The sequence below is a fragment of the Podarcis filfolensis genome (assembly GCF_964270895.1).
Source record: "Podarcis filfolensis genome assembly, chromosome: 14".
Lineage (NCBI taxonomy): Eukaryota > Metazoa > Chordata > Lepidosauria > Squamata > Lacertidae > Podarcis > Podarcis filfolensis.
The window spans coordinates 42,801,149-42,827,300 of record NC_139616.1 but is presented as its reverse complement, the minus strand read 5'-3'; the positions used below and the strand labels follow the sequence as shown (position 1 = coordinate 42,827,300).

Here is a 26,152-nt window from a genome sequence, read left to right as displayed (position 1 = left end):
ATATGTCCCATGGATGTGCGCGGTGCCTTGGAACACAAGCCCTGCATAAAAGGGGAGTTGCCTGTATATAATTCTTGTTTTATTATTGAATTTGGCGAGGCTTTACAGTTCACAATAAGGCTAAAAATCTGACTAGCTGAAGTCAAGAACAGGAAACTAACAGGTTCAGTTTTGTGGTAAGTGCAGTAGGAATGTAATTTTGGGGGCGGGTGAGGGAAATATTTGGCCAAATGGTAGGTATCTGATGGTTTGCGAGTTTACTGGAAGGGAATGAATTGGCACCAAAGTTTAATAAGAAATGGCTAATATATTTTGAATTCTCAAATATCGCATTGGGAATTTATTTTCTACCAGTGCAGATTTCTGAGGCTTACGTTGCTGTTGGTACATCTTCATATCTTAAGGATTCTGAAGACTTGTTTCTGAATCGCTTTGTTATCAGAAGAGTGATGTAAATAGAACTGACTGGAAATGAGCAAGTTGAGTTAATTTGTCAAATCTGCCTATAACTTGCAGGACATGTCTGTTTTCATTCTGGAATGGGTGGTGAGTTTTGGTAATCTGCTTATGACAGATGTGACACCTTCCTTGATAGTGTAAAGAAATAATTCCTGGGGAGGCTTACTGTGTGCTTTGTACTTTCAGCACTGCAGGATGTTTTGGTTTCTTGTATTTCTGTAGCTAATGAAAAATAAGGTTAAAATGCCAGTTGATTGTTTACCTATTATTTGATGGAGCATCTGAGCGCCTGACAACTGTCAAATACAGTGGTACCTCGGGTTACAGACTTACCGTAATTCATTCCGGAGGTCCGTTCTTAACCTGAGGTACCACTTTAGCTAATGGGGCCTCCTGCCTCCACCATGCCGCTGGTGCGCGATTTCTGTTCTCATCCTGGGGCAAAGTTTGTAACCCGAGTTACTACTTACGGGTTAGCGGAATTTGTAACCCAAGGTGTTTGTAACCCGAGGTTACTACTTACGGGTTAGCGGAATTTGTAACCCAAGGTGTTTGTAACCCGAGGTACCACTGTACCTGTATGGAGGTAGCAATCTACCTTTTTTTAGTTGCAACATACTCTTGTCTGATAGTAAAGGCATAAATAAGTGCTCCTTTCTCCTTAGTGAAAGTTTTATTCAGGAACAGGTATTGTATTTTAAAAGCTCTTAACTTCTACCTCAAATGTTCTGTCTCTCCGTGGTTAGCTTTCATTTTAAACAACATTTTTGATTGTCCACAGATTGAAAACCTTTTTGGACCCATGGGCCCACTTGGATTTTAAGAGTGCCCTGGATACTCCTCAGTCTGGTTATTTCTCGCGCCCCTTCCCAACAGAGAAAAAGAGAATGCATACACACTCTTTGCTTTTCCATGAGTATGGGTAAAAAACTAGTTCCAGTAGAATTTTCCTCTTTCCTCTTGAATTTGCAAGGTTTTAAACAGAATCTCCAAACACTACCATCAAATTAAAACTTGCATATTTGCACTGCATAGTCAAAAATAAAAACACAGAAGATCAGGATGGATTTTCATGAATTTTACATAGGCTGACAATAGAAGCTCCAACAAATTACAGATCCCACCTGTGCACACAGAGGTGACATGTTTGGTGATGGTATTAAAAAGAGCCCTTGTAAAAATTGTGAGGATTCATAAGGATCTGTGTCTCTAATCTATGTTTTTGCACCATGGTAGTGCTGGAAAGCATAATATCCATGATTTTCAATGGAGATAGACGTGATCTGTGATTGGATATGGGGGGGTGGGGTGGGAACTTGTGGAAAATTATGCATTTTCAATAGGATCAGTTTTATTAGATTTGATGCATACTCTCTCACACACCATCTTTCTCTGTTCTTTGGCACTTCTCTCTCTTGACTTCTACTGTACTCCACCTTTGGCCTTCTTGCTTCATTTTTCTCCCTTCATTCATACTTCCTTCTTTCACTTTTTCTCATTTACTCAGGTACTGATCTGAGCCTTGAAATGAACTGAAGAAGTGAGAAAGAGAATCATTCTTCTGCACCTTCATCTCCATGTGCTTTTCAGGGATGGAGATGGGGAAGTAACCACCCTTTGTACCTCATTATGGAGGTAAAAATAATGGAGAGAGAATTAGAGGCCTAATGGGCACTAGGGGAAGTCCTCAAGGGTCCATGGTGTACATATGTACTACTTTGGCAACTCCGTGTTTAGGCTAACCCATGACTTCTGAATGAAAGCCAAGAAGAACTATTTGATTCTTGAATATTGTTGCCATTCAACTGTACAGGGGTACCTCGGGTTACAAACTGCTAACCCGGAAGTAGTACCTCTGGTTGAGAAGTTTGCACCAGGATGAGAATAGAAATCGCGCGCCGGCGGCAGCGGGAGCCCCATTAACAAACGTGAGCCTCAGGTTAAGAATGGTTTCGGGTTAAGAATGGACCTCCGGAACGAATTAAGTTTGTAACCCGAGGTACCACTGTATTTGCATTATTCAGTTCTATTTGCATCACTTTGTTTGTCCAGTTCTTGATAATAGTAGCTTAAAATTTAGTTGCATTGTTTCAACATCATTAACAAACTTAATAGTGAACAGAATTGTATGAAAGAAACTGATGCTATGTTACTTTACAAGTCAAATATTTGAAGGAGTAAATTGACTTGTTTTCTATACCAGCTGTAGATTGGGCCTGTCCAAGCAACTTTTTTCAGGAAATGCTAGAAATGTTATTGGATATCAATAGATAATTCTTGAGTTTCATTTGTGTTCTGTATGGAATTATACCTTGCAACTTGGAACAAACCTTTGTTTTTAAACATAGCAATAGTTGGCTCCTGGGGAAAAATGTGGCTTCATAAATCATGTAGGCCAGGGGTCAGCAAACTTTTTCAGCAGGGGCCGGTCCACTGTCCTATGCCCCACAAATAACCCAGAGATGCATTTTAAATAAAAGCACACATTCTACTCATGTAAAAACACACTGATTCCCGGACCGTCCATGGGCTGGATTTAGAAGGTGATTGGCCGGATCTGGCCCCCAGGCCTTAGTTTGCCTACCCATGATTTAGGCTATACTATGGTTTGTTTCTGGATCCCTAGTCTTATAATCTTTTCAAATGTTAGGATAGAACCTATATACAGTGGTACCTCAGAAGTCAAACGGAATCTTTCGGAAGTCCGTTTGACTCACTTCCGAGTTTGTGTACAAGGTACAACTGTATTGGTAGTCTCACTGCACATTACCTATCTTGAGGATTATGTATCACCCACTCTTATTCTTTGTTGTCTACTTAAATTTAGGGTGAAATCTAATGCTATTCTCACTCAGAGTAGGCCCCTTGAAATTAATGGATATGGCTAACTTGGGTCCATTAATTTCAATGAATCTGTTCTGAGTAGAGCTAAGCTACTACCCTTAATGTTTAACTTATAAACATCTAGTCATAATAAATTCAGATCCATGATATATTCAGCTGTTACTCTCTCCAGTAGTGAGCTTTGTAGAAGTACAACCCGTCCCTTTTTTAAATTTAGGAGCACTCTCTAAATTAATTTAGGATTAATTTGCCTTTCTTTTAATCTCCTTTTGCTTGGAAGAGCAAGGCCACCCAAAATGAATTAGTAGAAGGAAAAATTATATAAGTAAATAGATATGAGTGATAGGTACATCATTTAATTCCTTGGTTTTATTTTATTAAATAGGGGAATATACTTGGATTGCATTTTTATACTCTTTTAAAAGGAAAAGAATTTTCTTGAATTTAGTCTCATAGGAATAGTTCTCGTTGAAGTTCTCCAGCAGTTACTTGAGGCTTTTCTTTATATTTGATACTGTTATTTGAACAATTAAAGAGAAATTAGAATTTTGATGGCTAAAGTGGAAAGTTTAGCTCCACATAGATGTGGCTTGAAATGTACTTTTTGTCTTGTTAGTAGTTGTGTGTGACTTGCTGTAGGGCTAAACAATATATATTTCATTTTGGAAAGAGAAAAAGAGTAGGAACAAACAGGGACTGCTTCTTTCCTGTTCCACTAATGTTTCTGTTAGATCCTTTCATTTGTGACAATGGGGTACAGTCCTGCTAGCTGCCACTTATTCCTCTTTTAAGCAACAAAGGAGAACACTCCAGAGGTATGAGAAATTGTCTGTCAATTGTTATGAGAGGCCTGGAGAGGAACACTTAAAATGCTAAAATGTGTTCCATAATTAACCACATTAAAGTCTAGAATCATTGTGATGCTATGGCTATGCACATTTCCTGGAGACTGGTTTCCTTCCAGGGTGTCTCACTTTAAAATAAAATAATTAATAGAATGAATGTCACAAGAAACAAAAATAAGCTATGTTTGTACACTAACATAGGCAGTACAAATTACTTTAGAAGACACCCTTCTGCTTTGAGCCTTGATTGTCTGCTTCATTTCCTATTTAAAAATATGCTTTAAAATGTCAGTATATAAATGATAGCTTCCTTGTTCAATGACTTGTATATGCAAATGTACCAATTATATGACTGCCAGACATGTAAGTATTTTCATACTAAAATTTATTGATGAGATTTTGTCCAGGGTCATGAGTCATGACTATAATGAGAGAACTGATTGTCCAGCAGTCATGGTGGTTGTAGAGTGCAAGTGTGTCTGTACAACATGCACTACTTAGGTACCATTGGAAGGAAGGAGACCCTAGTGGAAGGGGTCTAGAGAGGAGAGAGGCAAAATCAATCGTTACTGAGAAGAATAAATGATAAGAAATATCTAGTCAGCTCCTATGCTATACAGTGGTACCTTGGGTTACAGACGCTTCAGGTTACAGACTCCGCTAACCCAGAAATAGTACCCCAGGTTAAGAACTTTGATTCAGGATGAGAACAGAAATTGTGCTGCCACAGCGCGGCAGCAGCAGGAGGCCTCATTAGCTAAAGTGGTGCTTCAGGTTAAGAACTGTTTCAGATTAAGAACGGACCTCCGGAACGAATTAAGTACATAACCAGAGGTAGCACTATATAGTGAATCCGAAGCAGCTTCAAAAGCAGTTTGCATCCCTCTTTAGCATGCATGAGGCTTTGTCACGGCTGATAGCCATGTGCTCCGTTATAGCTGTTGTGTATCACTGTCTTTACTGGCATGCATCAAGGGGTGGGGAAAAGAAGTCAGGTTGTATGGCAACATATATCTCTTGGTTACTGGGTTGCAATCTGGAAAGTAAGAGTGGTTCCTGTTAACACAGAAGTTGGCTGTACATGTAGCATAATGTTTCACGGTTCAAAGAAATGAGAAAATCCTGCTATGTGTGCATGAACCATTGGGCATGCCTGAAGTAGTTTTAACTTTTAGTTATAAAGTTTTAGTTATAAAGACCTCCAAGGAGCTCAGGATAGTGTACACCTGATCACCACCTTTGGCAGGGGGTTGCTGGCTAGTGTGAAGTATCTCAGAAGCTGGACAAAGTAAGACAACGGATCAGAAAATGGCTAGTTGCTGAACCTGTTCAGATCCCCATCTCCACTATGAAGAAGCAAAAGGAAATACATTTATGGCAGTGCACTTCTTTTTTAAGTTTCATGCCTGAGAGAATAGTTGCAGTGATCACAAGCTTAGGTGGAGCTGCATTCCTTGACATGGGGGTTCTGAATATAAACAACTGATTCATAGGATAAGCATAGCAATTAGTAAGTGTCGGGATTAGTGATCTGTATTTCACCCCCGTTGGTCAGTGATATTACTGAGATACAATCACTTCAATGTATACATCTGCAGCAATTGTAAAGTGGTAAAAGGAGATGAGAGAATTGGAAGATGTATATGGAATAACACATCTGCATTGGTCCTGGGGCAGTCAGATCTACACCTAAAAAAAATTAAAGCCATATGATTCATTAATTCAAATAGCACATTCATGCCTCAGTCTAGGCATATTTTTATCTGTTTCCTTGTACAAGTAAATGTGCTGTAATTCTGATGAATTGATTTGCTTCTGGCAATTTGAAAGGTGACTTGAGTTATGTGTAACTACCACTCGCAGGGCAGTTCCCCTTAGCTATGTCCTGTACAAATAATTAAATATTCACTCCCATTAAAGAACAGACATTAGTCCATAATCAAGCTTTGCTTTGAGTTCACATAGAATATTTTGTTGATAAATGTGAACTTGTGAACTTTATTAATCAACATTAACCAACATTCTATTTAGGTAAGTTTCTCTCATCTGTTCTCTGGTTGCCTTGCCTGTGGTTTAATGGTGTTTGAAATTAACATTCCTCTGTCTAGGAATCTTGAGAATCATCAGTGATGTCAGTTCAGTTTTCAGAAACATTTCCCAGAAGTTACAGTAATATGTGAAGATTTTGAGATGTGGCATATCAAAGGTATCAGTCTCCAGAGTAGTTGGTACTCTTTCAGGCCGGAATAAAGTAGCCAGATACTATGTAAGGTAAAGGGACCCCTGACCATTAGGTCCAGTCGTGGCCGACTCTGGGGTTGCGGCACTCATCTCGCTTTATTGGCCAAGGGAGCCAGCGTACAGCTTCCGGGTCATGTGGCCAGCATGACTAAGCTGCTTCTGGCGAACCAGACCAGCGCACGGAAACGCTGTTTACCTTCCCGCCGGAGTGTTACCTATTTATCTACTAGCACTTTGATGTGCTTTCGAACTGCTAGGTTGGCAGGAGCAGGGACCAAGCAATGGGAGCTCACCCCATTGCGGGGATTCGAACCGCCGACCTTCTGACTGGCAAGTCCTAGGCTCTGTGGTTTAACCCACAGTGCCACCCGCGTCCCAGATACTCTGTAGTTTCTAGTATAAAAAGTTGAGAATTAAAGACTATCCTTACGACTTTGAGGAAACTCGAGGTCTCCCTAATTCAATCCTTGGCATTGCAACATTTCTGTTTCATCCCCATTGTTTACCTAGTTGCTACTTAAAATATCTTCAGTGGATGAGATTGCTAGGCAACCTGTTACATTGCCCAGTTCTGAAAGCAGTTACTAATAATTTATATTAAATCTACTTTTCTGTACACACTCTGGGGCCACTGATAGTACCAGCAAACATTGATCTTCATGGCAGCCTTTTAAATAATTGAAGATCGGATTTCACATCTCCCCTTGCCATCTCAAACTGCTTCTTTTGTGTGCCAAACCTACTTGGTTTCATCTACTTATATCATTTGTCCAGCATTCTATAGACTCTTTAATCAACCTCTTTGCTCCTCTGAATCTTCCCAATCTCTTTATTGATGTGGTATCAAAAAAGATGCATGTATCTAGCCTGTATATCAGGAATATTGTGAATTCTTTTCATTTTCAGAGTACAGTACTACTTCCTTTGTTGCGAGCTACACTGTTTAGTCCAGTCACTGTAGCAGAACCTTGCATCTAGAATACCTGATTCATTGTTTGTGGACTGTAGTACCATTATGAAAATGACTAGCAAGCTAAATTGTTGGCTTCCCATGCAGTACTCATAAATTCCTTCTTGGGCCTTTTGTAGCGTTTACCTTAGATTTTTTTGCTCTTTTTTGTGTGCAAAATATTAAGACTATGACAAAGAACATGCATAGATGTGTTTTATGCATACAGTATTGTATAGAAGGGGAGAATGTCAAAACTTAGAAATATTCTTTTAGTAGAAATGTGCACTCTGGAAGCAGATGCAGTACAGTGGTACCTTGGGTTACAGGCGCTTCAGGTTACATACGCTTCAGGTTACAGACTCCGCTAACCCAGAAATAGTACCTCAGGTTAAGAACTTTGCTTCAGGATGAGAACAGAAATCGTGCTCCGACGGCGCGACAACAGCGGGAGGCCCCATTAGCTAAAGTGGTGCTTCAGGTTAAGGACAGTTTCAGGTTAAGAATGGACCTCCGGAACGCATTAAATACTTAACCCGAGATACCACTGAATGTATATATAAATAAATATATATACATATAGACACTGTGTGTGTGTGTGTGTGTGTGTGTGTGTGTGTGTGTTTGGAAAGAGAGAGAGAAAGAATGCCTCTTTTGTGTTTGTTATTTTTATGCTTCAGGGCAACTGGAAAGGGGTGGGGTGGAGAGACCCAGTGAAGTCTGTTGCTCTCAGATATCTAGGGGAACCTGTAAACCATTGCTTGATACCAATTTGTCTGTTCCAGTCTTATCCCGAAAGTGAAATTATATTAGACAGGCTTGAAAAAATATTTCAAATCCTAGGTGCCTGCATGTTCATTCCTGCCATGGTGCTCCTTCGTTACAAATATTTGCTGCTTGCATGCTTAGAACTGTATTCACCATTTCTTAGAATTTGAGTAGACCTATTGGAATTAATGGATGTGACCAACTTAAGTACGCTAATTTCGGTGGGTCTACTCTGAGTAGAAATTAGTTTGCCTACAACCCTTAGTGTAGATCTGCTAATTGGAAAATTACTGCATTTGTTATACTTCATAATTCCTGCCAAGGGCTAAGATAATGGATGTCAAGGAAGAAAATTGCAGGAGGTAGGAGGGACTAAGGGTCGTTTGGAGGAGTGACATAGGCTACAGAAACTACACTTGGTGATTTGATGTTGAACCTTCAGTGTTCATTGATCATGCATTTGACAACTTTTTCCTCATATTGCTACAGAGAAACTTTTTGAACAAGGATAGTCCCTCTTAAGCATGGTTTAGGTTCTCTAGCTTCTACAATGCATTTGGACCTTGTTGTTGCTCTTCAGATTTAACAGGGAAAATAGTAAGTGTACTTTATTGTCTTGCTTAGTTCTCCCCCCAATTCTGGATGTAAATAATTACTATTCATGATACTAGTGGAACCTCTTTTGTCTTCTTTTTAAACTATGCTAGCATGCATTTACATCCTAGTTTTGAAGCACCCACTTCTGATATTTGCTTTGCCATAGCAGTGTTGCTCTTGTAGAAAGGAACAGCCTGAAGGCTGCTGGACATTCTGTAAGCTGGCAATGACTCCAAGTAGACTGTCTGCCAGGCAAGGAAAGCCTGGTGCACAGCCATGCTCTGGCAGTAACCAACACTTTAATCCCCTGCCTTGTTCAGGGCAGTGAGGTGTAGACCAGCCAGCAGAGTTGGTTCTGTGCCACATGGCAGAGTCCTTCTGTAACTGTTCATGCTGCTGGTCTTGTCGCTTTGTGCTTCCACAGCTATACAAGCGTGCCAAATTGAACTCTTCTGTCTAGTAGTCCTTTCTACAACATGATGTTATAAACATTATTGCCTAACAAAGAAAGGTGAATCTGTATGTCTATGTGTAAGCATGGATTTAAAAAACCACAACTGGTGGCATGAATAGGTCCTGCTTAAGACTTGGCAAAGATTAACTGTTTCAGCTATGCTCCCTAAAGCAAAGGGAATCTCTTTTCACTTAAAGGCAATCAATCCCTCTGTTGGTACTCTGATGGGATGGTTTCTTTCCTGACTGTTTTAGAATTGGCTTCCCTAGATGGTCTAAATACTAGTTCTAGACTCCAGAATGCTTCAGTTTAGATACCTTAAGCATGCTGGTGCTTTTATTAACTACCCTTTTCCTTAAGGTCCCAGGACGGGTTACAAGATTTTAAATATGTCATGAAAAATGATTTAAAACTACAGTTACAAAAAATGCAGTCACAAAAATAAGATTATTCTTCGCTTGAAACCTTGTCATTTAAGGTACAGATGGGTGGGGTATAAATAATAAATTATTATTATTATTATTAATGTATTTTGTATACCCTTTCTCAAAAGGTGGTCTGACCATTTAAACAAGTATTCTATCACACCTCTTTTCTTCTAGCATAGAAATTTCCTCCTTTGCCCTGGAGCTCCTGCATCCAAATATATTCTCCTGCACCCCAGACATGACCAGATTAGAAATCACATTCCCCTGCTCAAATACAATAGATTTAATTCTAAAGAATATATGAGGGATAGTTGTACTAGATTTTTAGTGAACATAGCCCGTTGTAACAATGTATTCCTGCCTCTTTCTGAGCTCCTTTAATGTTGACTTGCAGCCACAGCAAAATGGTTTATCTGTGGTAACAAGCTATTGAGGTAAAGTAACAATAGTATTTCCAGAATAAATATGGCACATATGTTAAATGAGTTAGTGCTCCTCTGTGAGTATCTTGACTGACCCCCCTTTTTTTGAGGGATATATATATATATATATGTGTGTGTGTGTGTGTGTGTGTGAGAGAGAGAGAGAGAGAGAGAGAGAGAGAATGTCCAGTGAATAGTAGAAGGGGAGACCTGCATCACCACAATCACATACACGTATTGGGGCACATGCAGTTCTTTCCCACCTTCCTTTTTTGAGGATGGATTGCTAAAATGAGCCACATGTTAATTTGTATGCAGGATGGGATGGTGCATGAGGGCATGCTGCTCTACTACACGCATAAAGTCACTGCTCAGACTCTGCTGTCATTCTTCCTTGCTGGCTATGGACTTCCTTCATCTTATTCCCCCAATGACTTGGCCTTGTTCTACCCTAGTTGATCAAAAACTGGCTCTGACAGCTGCTTTGTTGGGTCCCATCCCCCTGCCTCCCTTTAAAGACTAGTAGCTTCATTTTCTAGAAACATGCCACCCTTCCCAGTGCATTCCTAAAAAGCATTTTTCAAGGAAAAATGTCAGACAGCAATGCAGATTTTTCACTTTCTTTGTGGACTAAATAGCAGGTGCCTTTACAGAAGGACTGCAGGTAGCTATTTTCTGCAGAATGCTGTTTTGAAAAGGGGTGGAGGAGAATTAAACCTATTTTAAAAGTTTATTCTATTGTATAGAATAATTTATGATAGTATCCTACTATTTGTACTCTTATGTATCCCAGGATTTATTTATTGAGCAACTGTTTTTGTTTTTTGTTTTTAAAAAAGACTTTATTATGAAATTAAAATAACAATCCAGTAAGGAATATAGCAAAAAACAAACAAACCAACATTAACTGCAGAATTGCCCATAAAAAGCATGTGGTTGTCAAGGATTTCTGTTGAGATACAGTAGTTGTAAAAGTCGGCTGGCTTGGGTTCCAGTTAGGAGTCAACATTAAGGTTTTTATTTCAGCTGCCAAGATAAGGTTGTTTTTTAAAAGCAAACACCTTGAAAAGATTCTGCTTATTTAGTAAGTGGTGCCTTTCTTATGTCAGGTAGCCATGATGAAGGTGAGAGTTTAGGTTTTGGAACTTCAGGATGTAGCTTTTAATCAGTTTCCCCTTTTAACTCCTAGGTGAGTGAATATTATTTTAGGGATCTGTTAAACAATTTATTCTGATGATAACTTGAATCCAAGAAGCAAGTGAAATAATATTGGAAGCCTATACTGACATGGCACACTTATGAACAGTGATTATCCTATTCCTGATTGTAAGAATATACTTAGCTCACTTTGAGGGGAAAGTTGCCTTGCCTGGTCCTCGTCTTCGTCCCCTCCACATGCCTCAGGCAGATTAGGGTGATTGCATTAATGTAGCCAAATCTGGCCTTCAGATGCTGATTCCTAGGGGGAAAGTGTACTGTGTGTACAGTAGTTGGAATACAGAATCTACTAACCCACAAAGCTTACTGGATAAGCTCAAGGCAGTTGTCATGTCTGAGTTTTAACTGCTACATAGGGTGGCTTTGAGAATAAAATGAAAGAACCCCTAGGTAATCTGACCTGAGCTCCTTAGAGAAGAGGTGAGATATAATACTATATGAATCAGTGGGCCCAATCATATATGCAAAATATTAGAAACAGCAAAAGTGAGATGCCCAAGCCTCTTCATAAGTTAGCTTCAATTGAGAATCTCCAGCTGAGGCAGTCAGACCCTTTCACTTCTAGGAGAAAATAGTGCATGAATTAAAGTTTCTGGACATGGCATCTCTTTCTTTGATCACCTTCTCAAAATTCACAATTCTTTCAGGGGAAATATTGGGTGATATCACTACAGCCTGATTGCTGTAGTGACATGTTTCCGATGCAGAAGGGTGAGGGTCTGCCTCCAAGAAGACTTATCAGGTCAACATCTGCTTAGCTTCAGCACTTCTGCAAAATCAGATGACCTTGGACCATTCACTAGGTCCTGCTGGATTTAAATATATTCTGAAAAAGAAACCTGAAGAATCTTACTATCTCATTTGCATAGGGTCAAAACATGATGCACTCCATAATGAGACACACAGACACACGACTTTCTGATGTAAAAAAAAAGTGCTATTGCTTTCATCAGCCACTTTGACTAAAATTTGGCTTGTTTTGACACAGAGAATTGACAGTCGTGCTCCCTGAAACTGCTTCAAAAGAGTCCTTAAACTACTGTTCAAATGGTGGAAAACGTTAAGTGTGCCCTCTGCATTATCTTGCTTGCTCTTCTCCTCTCCTACCCTTTTGCATCTAATAAGCTGTATGTTCATTTCTGAAGATGACTTGGCTTTTGCTTCCATCAGTGCAATGTAGTGTTGAACTGCATCTCCCTAGTGTGAGTAGCATTAATCCTACTGTTCACCAATGAAAAGCAGTGTTTTGTAAGTAGGCTGCATGATGTTTGAAATTAGATGCTGGCTTTTGTGGTCTTGGATGCTGAACAGATTTTAGAAGGTCTGCATTGTGTTAAATGTTCATGTGATGGTAGTGGTTGCTTTTTAAATGTACTATCTTTGAAATAGTTCGGTATATTAGGAATGTGGGCAAGTGTTTTTGTACATATGTGTAGTATTTTTTAAAAAGTCAAAACTTAATTGCTGTAGAAACACATTTGCTAGGAATTTTTCTTAGCCATTAATCCCAGCAGGCAGTTTGGGAGTTTGTATATTTGTTTTCAGTTAACTAAGCAGTGCTTTGGCATTTAATGCAAAGTGTCCATAAATGAAAACACTATAATTTACTAATTTCTGGGGGTGGCATTATGTAATTACTGTCTAGTAGATAGGAAAATGTGGAGATAATACCAGCAGGGTATGAAGTGATGCTAAACGTAAAATATTTAACCTTTTGTTGTTTTGGCTAGTTTTTGCCAGTGTTTTAATTTTTCTCTTGGAAACTCCATGAGAATCCCACTTAGTGCAGGCCTTCTAACAATAAATGCATTAAATGAAGCTGCTGATAGTGTTTTTAGTCTCCAAAACTCCTTTGCTTCATACATTTATAGATTTCACATCTTGCAAGTGTATTGCATTGTCCAGGGTACCAATGAGTAGCATGTATCTTATATGACTGTAGGTCCATCCTGGAAACACTCATTCTCTAATGAACTGATCAGCTGATGAATGGAGGATTCAGTCCTGTTTTTTGGAGGAGTCTGCTTTGCCAGGGCATTCCCCACAGGGAACATGCTGGCAAAGCAGCATGTAGCAGAATTGGACCCTGCTCATCAACTGATAGCAACTGATTGACGGGTGGGTGTGATTTGGGGGAAATGGTATTGTAGGTCCAATTAGTCCCTTGGTGAGCCAAGATTGGCTAGAGATTCCAAACCCCTGTGCTAAGCTAAATTAGGGCTTAGCTCAGTGCAGCACAGCAGCAGAATGACTGAGGAGGAGCAAAGTGGCTAGAGTCTCTCCAGGAGTACACAAAATGTTTTGATTTAGCATGACGTGAGAACCGGACCACTGGTAAGAATTGTGCATAATTTGACAACTTTAAGGACTGGAAAATTGGGAGACAATTAACTCCTAAACCAGTCTAAACTATATGCTGCATAAATAAATCATGTGGAGGATCTGTACTGCAGTGATCTTTCCTGCTAGCAGAATTGCAGTGATTCTGATGTGGACTTATACTTGTTTAACCTAAATCGCACAGGACATTTTTTTTTTTAAAGAAACTGACTCTGAGGGAGTTAACATTTCCCCCCTTTTTCTGACTTTCCCTCATGTTGCATAAATAAATCATGTTGTAGAGGATCTATATTGCAGCTATCTTCGCTGCTAGCAGGAATGAAGTGACTTTGATGTGGACTAATTAAGTTCACATTTTCTGTGGACAGCTTACAGTGCTTAAAACAAAACAGAAGGGAACTGAGGTCTACAGTTGCCTACATAAGAACCATTGAGTTGCTAAAGCTTTGATCTACATTCCCATTAAGTTTCTTTTTCTGAAAAGATTGTGCTTAAGAGTATTTTCAGCTTCATGAACTGCAAAGCCCGTAATTTGGGACCCCCTCCAAACCATTGGCAAAATTTTGCAATCGTTTTTCAGCGCCCCCCCCCAACTGATACTCAGAGAGTCATAGGCAGGCAACCCTAACCTTCGGCCCTCCATATGTTTTGGACTACAATTCCCATCATCCCTGACCACTGGTTCTGTTAGCTAGGGATCACGGAAGTTATAGGCCAAAACATCTGGAGGGCCGCAGGCTGGGGATACCTGATCATAGGTATCACTGAAAAACCTGGTTCACTCCAAACTGGTGCCAAAGTTTTTCAATCATTTTGCATTTTGAACCCCCCATTTTGCAGCACCCCACAAAAAAGCCCAGTAATGCATCAAACTGGGGGTTCTAGTTAATGCCACTGTAGTTAACAACACTCAGATTCCCACACTGTCTGATTCACTCCAAACAGGTACCAAAGTTTTGCAATCATTTTTCAGCACCCCGAAAACTGTAACCCACTCTCTTTGTGGCCTTTCTGGTCTTTTCAAATCCAATGATGCCCAATTACCTGCAAAACTATTGGTTTTTTTAGGCACCCATGCACACTCCCATCATCTCCTCTTAAAATAATGTCTTGAAATGTGTTATCATGTGTGATAAGATGTTGGATTCAACTTGAAAAGGCAAGAAAAGAACATTAGAAAATGCAACCGAAATGCTAGCTTTATAATCATTGAAACTAACGGGAGAAACCCCCTGAGTGAATGCCGCCGTAGGAAATTCAAATTCCTGGGGGGGGGGCACTGCAACACATGGTGCTTTCACTGGAAAACAACTCAAAACTTTGGAACTGGTTTGGAGTGAATCGGACAATGTCAGGTTTTTGGGTGATACCCTAACCAGGGGTCACAGTTATCAATTCCCAAGTTTGTGGGACACTGGAAAATGTGGGGTTCAGACTGCTAAACAATTACAAAACTTTGGCACCAGTTTGGAGGGGGTCCCAAATTTTGGGGTTTATAGTTAATGAAACTAGTGTTTTTCATCAGAGTATCAGGGCAGTTTACACCAAACATACATTCCTTTCTCTCTCTCCCCCCCGCTTCCCCAAATCCCTGGTAAGAATAAAATTTTCATTCACTGTGTGTTCCTACCTTGCAAATAACATCTTAGCTTCATGGGCAGCATTGAATAAGACACCCTGCACAATGTCAGGTAGGCAGGGCTGCTTAGCTAGGCTGCTTAGCTTGCCTGCTGCATTACTTCTCAAGTCACGTGTCCCTGAAGATTAGATCAATGCATTACCTAATAGAATGTTTAAAAACATTTTCACGATTTGCTGACACAGGGGAATGAATGAGGTAAAGTAATAGATTTTTATACTCTATCTTAGAACACACTACTGCGGTATTGGCAATCATCTTGTTCTCATGTGAAATTGGCTACTGCAGTGGTGCATTGCAGAAAACGGGGAAATCAGCATTCTGAAATATAAGTAGGGCTGTGTGTGTGTATGTATGATTGTATATATATATTCCTGAAAAGAGAGAGATTTGCAATTTCTCATCTTCTCCTAGCTTGTAAAGAAAGAAGGTTCGTCGTACAGAGATGCAGCCATTCAGCCATTATTTAGACATATGCTCACACATTGCCAAGGGTTCTTCATCATAGAGGAGTTGGTTTATTATTTTTCTCATTGTTATTATTAGTAAATAAAATAAAACCAAAAAGTCTTAAGAAACACTCATAATTTTACAGCTGGTTAAAAATAGCATAAGGTTGAACATCATTATTAAACTTATTACAAAACATTACAAAAAATCTTTCCCCCCCATAATCAGACTGGTTTATATTAGGAATTGGTTTATTGAGCCACTACACTAGAGAACTTTTCTTGTGGAAATTTGAGCCTTTGAAATTTACTCTTCTAAAGTAAATTTGCTATATTTGTGTTGATGAAAACCAATATAAGAAACTTTATTTATGAAAAATTATAATGAAATATTATTTAAAAACTGTAAGCATACAACAATAATGGGCAGTAATTTCCTAAAAAGTAAACTAAAACAAAAATATATTATAACGAACAAAACTAAGCAAAGTACAAAACAGAATTAAAAATTAAATGTAGAGTCCAATAAAGCTTTGGTAAACATAAGTTTCCGTTTCTCTTTATTTTACCCCATTCTGTGCCTTTGTGCTAGAAGTTTGGTTACATTTAGTATTGAGAACCTAGACATGAAATGTATTTTCTTCATATGCCTTCTGTATTTTGGTACTTTTTTTTTTAGTATAGCTTATTGCTGTAGAACTGAAATTCAACATGAAATGGGAAAGAGAGCTTCTAATCGTGGCAAATGTAGAAAACCTTCAGATAAGTTCATACGTCCATCAGTCTACTTTCACTATCTTCTCCATGCAGCAAAGACTTTGTCAGCTTCGTTCCTGTCAAGGAAAGTGTTGAGTTCTTCTAGTAGGATACACTGGAATCTTATATCCAGCTGTTCACTGTAGGATAATACCCTTTGGTTTTATGTGAATATTTTTCATTATTTAAGAGCCCAGCATTTTCTAACCCTTTAATTCACATTAGTGGTACTTCCTGTATTCTGTACTCTAAAAAATCAATAAAAATTTCTACACCAAATTCTAGTATAAATTAGCAATCAAAGTGAAGTCATATTGCTGGAAATCTGAGATCTTTTCATGATATAAAGCTATGAAAAATAAACTTGGTTCCTTGCCCTCCCATTTGGTGGTATTCTCAGGAAGGCTGGTGAATTCTTCATTCAGATTCTGTAAATTTTCCTATACATTCACAGAATTACAGAATCTGGGTAGACCTGAGTATGGCAAAGTGTATTGCCCAGTATTGTCTTTCTGTTATTTCTCCCCATTATTTCCCTGATATTCTTGTGTTTATATTTATGTAAGAGTCCTACTTGTGGAGATTATATACTGTAGTAGCATCACATACAACCTAAATCCCAGCAGAAAAAAATAAGCATAATGACAGGGCTATCAGAAGCCCTCATGACTTTCTTATTAGGTGTTTTATCTACTAACTATTTACTTTCCCATCCTCATTTCAATTAATACATTGTATTTCCCACTCCTTGAAGGAGCTTTGGTTAACCAGGGAAATTCACATGACACTTAAAGCGAGGTCTGATAAGCACTGGCTGCAATATTGTACCAGGGCATTTAGCTGGCATACAGTCATACCTCGGGTTAAATATGCTTCAGGTTGAGCATTTTCAAGTTACGCTCCGCTCAGAATGACATCAGGCGCAGAAGCGGCGAATCATAGCACGTGCAGACACGGATTGCGTTCGCTTCAGGATGCGAACGGGGCTCCGGAACGGATCCCATTTGCATCCAGAGGTACCACTGTATTTAAATTTCCCAGACAATGTTTTTGATCATACGCTACCCTCTTAGATCATGGTGGGGGAACTTCAGGCCCAGTGGCCAGATGCAGCCCTCCTAACTTCTGTTCAGCTCCTGAAACACTTCCCCAGGCTACACCCTCTTCCAAGGCTACACTACCTCCTTCTGCTCTGCACTTTCCTCCACTGCTTTTGCCAGGCTAAGATGCTGCTGCTTCCTTGCCTGGATGGAGGGTGAAGAGATGTGGGTTGGTGTGTATAGAAACCTCTCACTTCCACAAGTCTGAAATGATCTCTGTTGTACAAAGATAAGAATCACATTTGTTGCTATGCCCACTTATGTATCTCACCCACCCACTTTTGCATCTGAGCCTGCCCATCCGTGGCATGTGGCCCTTGGAAAGTTGCCCGTGAGGGAATGTGGCCCTCTCTTTGGAAAAGGTCCCCCACCCCTACTCTAGATGGTTAAACCAGTAAACAACATTGCTATTTGTCAACAGCTGGAAAAATTAAGATCTCAGTCCCAAGTGCTGTGTTACAGGCTTGCATAATTTCTTTAAACTTTAGTTTTGTGAGTTGCAATGCTGAATGTCATAAATAGCAGCCGTCTATATTTTTAACACTCCCGGCTAATGATTCATAAGCCACCTTGATGTTGCCATGTTCTATCTTTTCCCAAACTTCCTTGAGCTTTTGAAAAAGTCGTGATTTGAAAAAGAATTGCATCATTAGAAGAACTTTTTCTTTAACTAGAATAGGAACAGATTTGTTAGCGCTCTTTCGGGTGTTTGGTAACAAAACACACATGAAAGGGCTTCTGAGAACATGCTGCCTACTTGCCTCTTAGCTGCAGTCAGTGGTTGACTGAAGAACTACTTCCATGGGGATGCAATCTCTGCATCTGTGTTAGGTCTTCTTGAAAGGATGCTGGCTTCACACCAGTCAGGGTCAAAGTCAACACATGTATTGGCATTTAGGCGGTGGGGCTAGCATTCATTTGAACAGGAGTTCTTGCTTCGCTGGGTGTTATTCCTTCCCTCTCTTTTCCCCGGAATAATTTTGGCAGTTAAATAGTTATCCAAGGCAGCTGACAGTTTGTCTAACCCAGTGTTCAAGCTGCTTTCTGACACATTGGTGCATATTGGCTCATAACTAACATTTGCCTAATTAAACTAGCTATGGCCTTTTAAAATGTGTGTGTGGGGGGGGAGTATTGTTTTTGTTTGTTACAATGGTATATATTTTTGTGTTTTTATTTTGCAAACCACCCTGTGATCCTCGGATGAAGGGCAGTATAGAAATTTGAACAAAAATATTTGTTTAGTTCTTGCCTGCAAGCTTGAGAATTTGCTTTTTTATATATGTGAGGTCAGAATGGCTATTGCCTCTCTACTAATACGTTGGCTTCTTACTTGCCATTGACTAGTCTGCTGTGATGTCATAGAATGTTCCCAAACATTCTAATGTGAGTGGGCATTCTAATTCTTGGGCATTCTCAATATGGAAATGGTCTATTGTTCATTGAGAAATGTCAGGTTAGTAACATTTCTTTAGAATAAGCCCAACTTCTTCCTGCCTATACCTACTTAGCCCACCCTCCTTGGGAGTTCCTTTTCCTGTCCTTACTTCTCACATGTTTTTTTTTACTTTTGAAGACTGCCAGGAACAAAATGATGTCACTTTCTGCTAGTCATTCTTGAGTGCCTGTAACAAAGTAGGTTCTTTTCTGTTACCTCATTGTGTTCTGTACAATCAAATTAGAAACAAAATTGTCAAGAGTTGTTGACATAGTGCCTTTCATCAGAGAGATTGCTCATATTTTAGCCATTTGTACCCAAGAATGACAGCTCTGTATTGATGCATTATGAAATTTGCAACTTTTATGTAAATAAGTGTTGGAATTGTATCTATGTTTAAAAATAATCCATAAAATAGATAGGCGGTTTTGGGTTTGTAAGAGGATCGGTTTTCCATTTAAAAAATATTGACGCTTTTTCATAATACAATACAATAAAAAACAAATTAATCTAAATGAAAAAGAAAGGGGAGGGAAGAAAAGGCAAAGTGCTCTCTCAAAGGTAGATCTTAACCCTTGTCTCACACAGAAAGGGGTGAACTCTCCCAGCTCACCCAGTCACTTCCCTTTCTTCTCCCAGCCTCCCACCCTGGGAGCTGTTGTAAGTGGATCTGTTTTCACCTCTCAGCTTGGATGCGATGCTTAAGTCAAAGTTGGACTTAAAGTGTTTTATCCAGCTAAGTTCTTCTCTGGGTATACTCATTGGAATTAACAGACATTACTAACTTAGGTCCATTAGTTTAAATGAGTCTGCATTGAACAGAATTTGGTTGGCTGCAATGGTTAAATGGTTTTGGTTTTTTAACGGAGTGCTTAAATGGTTAACCTCCCACCTGAATTTAATACCTAACCATTTCCTAAAGTCTGTGTGTCGAGACCAGCATGCAATTTTAAATTGGTACCTTCTGACTTCTGTACAAATCTTGGCAAATGGAATGGGGACAAAAGGGCTTTTGGTAGACATAGAATAATAAGTACAAACAAAACAAAACCCAATTCCCAATATTTTAACGTATCTGGAAAGTAAAACTCGGGGGAAAGAGATGCAGATTGGAACTCTCACACTTCTCTGGGGCAAAGTAAACAGACTGTGACACAGCTGAGGAGACTAATCCTGAACCGAGTGCTGGGATCAAAAGAAACAGAAAGCATGTCTAACCTCCACTGCAGTGATTTTTCTGTATGTACCCCTTTCTTTTCTCAGTAGGAATGAATGGTCATCATCCATGAATGGACTAAAATAAAAAGGATACTTGGGGATGGAGTTGCAGTGGGGGTTAAAACAAATCAACATCCCTGGCAGCAGGTGGCCAGGCCTTCGCTGGCAAACTATGTGTGTAATATATCTTTGTTGTGCACGTGAATACATCCTTCGTCCCCATCATACATATAAGAGACATTTTGCTAGTCTAAAATGTGTTGTGGTACTGCACAGTGGTGGGAACTCTCTCCGTATATTATCAAAAAAAGTCTTTCCTGTCTTTTCTCACATCTTTATAATAAGAGTTCAGTGCATCAGAGAGTATTTCTCCAGCAACTTTAGCTGCATAAATAAACAAATAAGCAAGTTATTAATCTGATGAGTTTTATCTGCTTAGCTATCCATTTTAGCAGTTTGCAAATCTTAATTGACTAAAGACATCTGATTGGCTAGCAGAAGGTTAACAGAATGTTGCACCACTTTCTAATAATCTCTAGCTGTTCTGATAGGTACTGTTTTGGATTGTATCTGTGCCATAATAAATAGGGATGGACCAACAGAGGTATGGGTTTATAAAAGTGTTTCATTAGTGGGAAAACATGCACAATAGCTATCTGCATATCATTTTTGGATGGAGAATTCAGTTCTAGCTATCAGTCTGGCTCATTTTAATACTGGAAAGTAGAAATAAATGTCACACATATGTTAGTACTTATAAACCTAATCAGAGAGTGGATGAACTTACACAATAAAGTATTTGCTATTTGTAATGAATATCATCTTTGTATTTCAGGCAAAGTCGTGCATCTGTCATATGTGTGGTGCCCATCTGAACAGACTTCATTCTTGCCTGTATTGTGTTTTCTTTGGCTGTTTTACAAAGAAACACATCCACGAGCACGCAAAGGCAAAGCGACACAACTTAGGTAAGCAATCTTTTTAGACTCCTGCAATAGCATTGCTTGTTCACTAATGCATGATTTTTACAATGTGGAAAATACTACATTTAGATCAGAACCCAGACAACTTGACTCTTCCGGTTATAGAGGATATTTCATATAGAGATTTTTCTGGCTGATATGACTGGCACCTCTGTCGAAGCCCTAGCCAACCTCTGGAACACCTGAATGGCTTGGGCTATTGACACAATCGCCCCTGAGCACCCGCTCCCACTTCATGGAGCCTGTTTGGCCCCCTGGTATACTCCAGAGCTTAGGGCTGGGAGACAGATTGAATGCAAGTGGAAGAAAGATCCGAATGAATGTAACTGAACTCTGGTAAGTGCTCTTTATCGAGCCTACCTAGTGGCAGTGAAGGCTGCAAAGAAGGCATACTTTGCTGTCTCTACTGCATCTTCATCATGTCGTCCGGCAGAGCTTTTCTGGTTTGTATGGAGCCTTTTATAGGCTGGCCCAAAGGAGGTGGTAGAACCAACTGTATCTCGCTGTGACTTGTTTGCAAAGCATTTTGAGGATAAAATCGCTTGCATCCCACCAAGAACTTGACTGTGCTGTTACAGCAGGTGAATCTCATGGGGTGCCCAGAGCACAGTCTAGTCCTGTTGTGTTGGATGAGTTTCAGTTGATAAGGCTCGAGGATGTGGATAAGGTGCTTGGATCGGTCAGGGCGACCACTTGTGCTGTAGATCCTTGCCACTCTTGGCTGATAAAAACCAGCATGGACGGAACAGCTGGCTGGACCAGGGAGGTGATCAACGCCTCTTTTCAAGAGGGGGTGATCCCTGCCTGTTTAAAAGAGGCAGTGGTAAAACCACTCGTTAAGAAACCTTCCCTGGATTTGGAAAACCTAACCAACTACCAGCCAGTTCCTAATCTCCCTTTCTTGAGCAAAGTTCTGGAGTGAGTGGTTGCAGACCAGATCCAGGCACTTTTGGACGAAACAGATTTTCTGGATCTGTTTCAGCTGGGGTTTAGGCCCAGTTTTGGCACAGAAACTTCTTTGGTCGCTCAGTATGATGACCCCTGCCTAGAGAGAGACAAGGAAATGTGTCCCTGTTAATTCTTCTTGACCTCTCAGCAGCTTTCGATACCCTTGACCACGGTATTCTGCTGGAGTGACTGTCTGAACTAGGGGTGGGTGGCACCACTTTGCAGTGGTTCCAATCCTACTTGGATGGTCATTTCCAGAGGGTGTTGCTTAGGGAATGCTTAACAACAACAACAACAACAACAACAACAACAACAACAACAACCACCACCCACTCATTTTTTCTGGTAGTTTACAGTCTGAAGTTACCCTATAATTATGGCCTTGATTAATTGAGACTAGCTAAAAATAAATAAGTCAAACACACACACATACATATATATATATAGAGAGAGAGAGAGAAAATAACTAACTGCTTTCTAGTTAGTGGAAAGGAGAGTGGTATTTATGTTTTCCATTTTATTATGATGCAAAGCTCATTTGTAATCATGAAAGATGTTGGTGTACCTGAGTGTTACAGTTACAAAGCTGATCTCTTGATTTTAACAGAAAATGCCAGACACTTAATTCCATTGGATCTTGATATCTTTTAAATTTTATAATTTCCTGCCTAAAATCAAATGGTCTTTGGTGGTTTATCCTGGAAAACCTTCATTTTTAAAATGCTTAAATCCCTTTTATTTATAAAGAAGTAAACATGTTCTCAGTTCACCTAGCAGGACTTCCAGTTAGGCCTGCATTAATGTATGAGCTCTGTTTTTGTGACTTGGATAAACAACCTCCTTTTTGTGACTTGGATAGACAACCACCTTGAAGGTGTTTTTGAGTGTTTTTAAAAATGAATTTTGATTGTCATGTATTTACTTCGTTAGTTAAAAACTTTCCATCTACTGCCTCACCTTCCCAGACTTGTCAGATGCTCAGCCTGGTAGGAGTCAGCAAACAGTATGTCATATTATCTTATCAATGTCTATGCAAATGTCCTATTATTTAAATAATTATTACATATAGTACTTCTTACTCTTACTATACATCTTGAAAAGGCTTAACTGAAAACACGAAGCTTGAATTACCTGTTCACTTACCGTATTTTTCGCTCGATAACACGCACCTGACCATTACACGCACATCGTTTTTAGAGGAGGAAAACAAGGGAAAAAACATTCTGAATGAAACAGTGGATGTATCATTTTTGTGCTTCATGCTGTGGCCACAGACATGTGATCTGATGGTGAATTTGGGGTGACCCAATGCAAAAATCCTGAGAATCCCTGTGGATCCATGCTTTGTAACCACGTTTTTGCACCATTGCAGCCCCAGGCAACAGTGGGTGTGTGATTTTGGGGGGGGCAGGCTGTAGCCATGGACATGCTATGTGCTCTGATGGTGAATTTGGGGTGACCCAATGCAAAGATCCTGAGGATCCATGTTTTGTAACCACGTTTTTGCACCATTGCAGCCCCAGGCAACAGTGGGTGCGTGATTTGGGGGGGGGGCAGGCTGTAGCCATGGACATGCTATGTGATCTGATGGTGAATTTGGGGTGACCCAATGCAAAGATCCTGAGGATCCATGTGGATCCATGCTTTTTAACCACATTTTAAGTGGGGAAGGAAGGAAAAATACAGAATGGACAAGGAGCACGAGAGGGGTGTGCAGAGAAGCAGCTGGCTAAGAATGCAGGAGAGGGGTATAACGGGAGGGAGGAAAGGAAGGCAAAAGTTTTCCCTCACCTACCCACCCAAGCCAGCCAGCTCTCTCTCTCTCTCTCTCTCTCTCTCTCTCTCTCTCTCTCTCTCTCTCTCTCCCTCCCTCCCTCCTGCATGTTTTCAGCAGCACCGGAGCACAGAGACGACACTCTGCTTGCCTGGAGGGGAGGGGCTTTCCCTGCTCTTTGTTCCGTTTGAGCAAACACAGCAAGGAAACAGAGGAGGGTGGGCAGTAAGACCCTGAGGCAGAATGCAGGAAAGCAGCCACTTCCTCTTTTCAGGTTTCCCTTCTCCGAGACGCGCGATTTGATTTTTGCCTGATTTTTTTTGCCATTTGGCTCCAGGGACCACACATTCGCTCAATAACACGCACAGACATTTCCCCTTCCTTTTTAGGAGAAAAAATCTGCGTGTTATAGAGGGAAAAATACGGTAATTATCAATGCATAAAGTCAAACATTTTGCCCACATTTTGTGCATGGTTGCATGCATGCCGTATCCTTTCTAAAGTACATTAGTTTTCAAACTTTTGATACTGAAGGAACTCCTAGTGATCCAGGCACCAACTGAGATATTCTCAAGGACAAATCCAAATTAGCTGGGACCAATTGCTTGGTTGCAGTCCTCTTTCTTGAGACCCCTAAGAGCTACTGCCAGTTAGAGAATACAGGAAAATATTGGGAAAGGACCATAGCTCAGCAGTAGAGGATTTGCTTTGCATACAGAAGGTCCTTGGTTCAGTCCCTGGCATCTCCAGGGAGGATTGGGAGAGGCCCTGTCAGAAACCCTGAACAGCTGCTACCAGCCAGTGCTGAACTAGATGGACTTAAGTGTCTGACTTGCTATAAGGCAGCTTCTTATGTTCTACATACTGGTCTAGAAAGAGCATGATCGGATCCAGTATAACGGGAGCTTCATATATATCAAATGCAGTCAACTTGTAGTGGCTTGGAAAATAGCATGGGAGTTGTCACAATGAAACCATAATAGGAGGGCCAGAATTCTTAAAAGTTATGTGTGTGATTCTTTTCACCAGCTAAGGAGTTTTTTCAGTTGCAGGAATTAGGAGCAGGCAGACCAGAGTGCACCTACCAGTTTTGGGAATGCTCGGGGAACGGGTTCCCAGTGTTGTTTCATGATTATTATTTTTTACAGTGCTGCTGTTACCTTAAATGGGATCTTGCAGGCCCATTAGCCAGTGGCTCACCTTCTTGACCTATACTCTGAGGGTAACATGTGGGTTTCAGTGTGAGAAAAATGAGGCTATTGCATGATCAGAGAAATCTTACTTGAATAAGTTTAAGTTCATTTTAAATTAGCATAAATTTACATATCATTAACAGAAGTTTTGAAGAAAGGAAGCATACTTTTAAAAAAGATATTGTATATCACAGCAGACATACATCTTGGAAAAGGCATTCCTTCTTGTGTGAGAGTGAGGGGTGAGTGCCTCTTAAGATGGTCCTTGCCACCTGCAGGGTTTTTTTTTTGAAGAAATACTTTTTTAAAATGTAATGATTATTTAGTTGCTTTACAAATTGGTGGTGCCAGCATACAGCAGCAAAGTGTGGGGATGCTTAGATCTGCAACCAAGTAGAATAAGAGTGACATATCTGTAACTTTTTGGGGGGAGAGGATTATTGGAGGTAAAGGAAGCAATCCAATGGGAACTGGCCATTAGCTTAAGAAAACCTTAAGAAAAATGGGAGAGAATGAGAGATAAAGTGTGTGGTCTAATTAATTGCTACAATTAATTGTCTGGGATCTACCGTATATGGTAGTAATATGGTTTAAATCTTCTGTGCTTAAATTTAGAGTGCATATAAGTCTTAAAACTTATTCTAAAAATTCCTTCTTGCCAAGGTTATGAGTGGGGAAACTCTCTTTTAATGTGTGCTAGCCCTGAAATGTCAGATGAAAATATTCTTTACAGCAGTGCCTGAAACAACACCATTGGAATGCCATTTGATCACCCCCCAAAAAAAACATGTTACATGCATACACATCTCAAAATGAACTGAAATTATTTTTGAAGCACTTGGTGACTTTGCTGAGCTTACATCAGTCTCCATGGAGACAAGCAGAACCTGAAGCTCCAGATAACAAATTGTGAAGCTTTAGCAGAAGCAGCTACATATATGCTGCAGAATGATGCATTTGCATGTACTAGGGGTGAAATCCACCCACAGCGTGTAACCCCTGAGCTTGAGGACAAGTTTCCCTTCTCATTCAGTATTATGCATCTCACTACTTTTCTCCAAAACGGAGATATAGTTAGAATTCTCTAAC

The 26,152-nt window shown here is 40.0% G+C and overlaps 1 protein-coding gene across 3 annotated transcripts in view; it reads left to right on the top strand.

The window, feature by feature from the left end:
• Positions 1-26,152, top strand: part of USP22 (ubiquitin specific peptidase 22) — a 104,854-nt gene that overhangs the window by 6,949 nt on the left and 71,753 nt on the right. For 2 of the 3 annotated variants that reach the window (XM_083585748.1, XM_083585749.1), the window contains exon 2: positions 21,001-21,133. In XM_083585748.1, the coding sequence (XP_083441874.1) occupies positions 21,001-21,133 (133 nt within the window). Of the gene's footprint in view, positions 1-21,000; positions 21,134-23,026; positions 23,100-26,152 lie in introns of all 3 variants that reach the window. The other variant, XM_083585750.1, reaches the window with a different exon arrangement.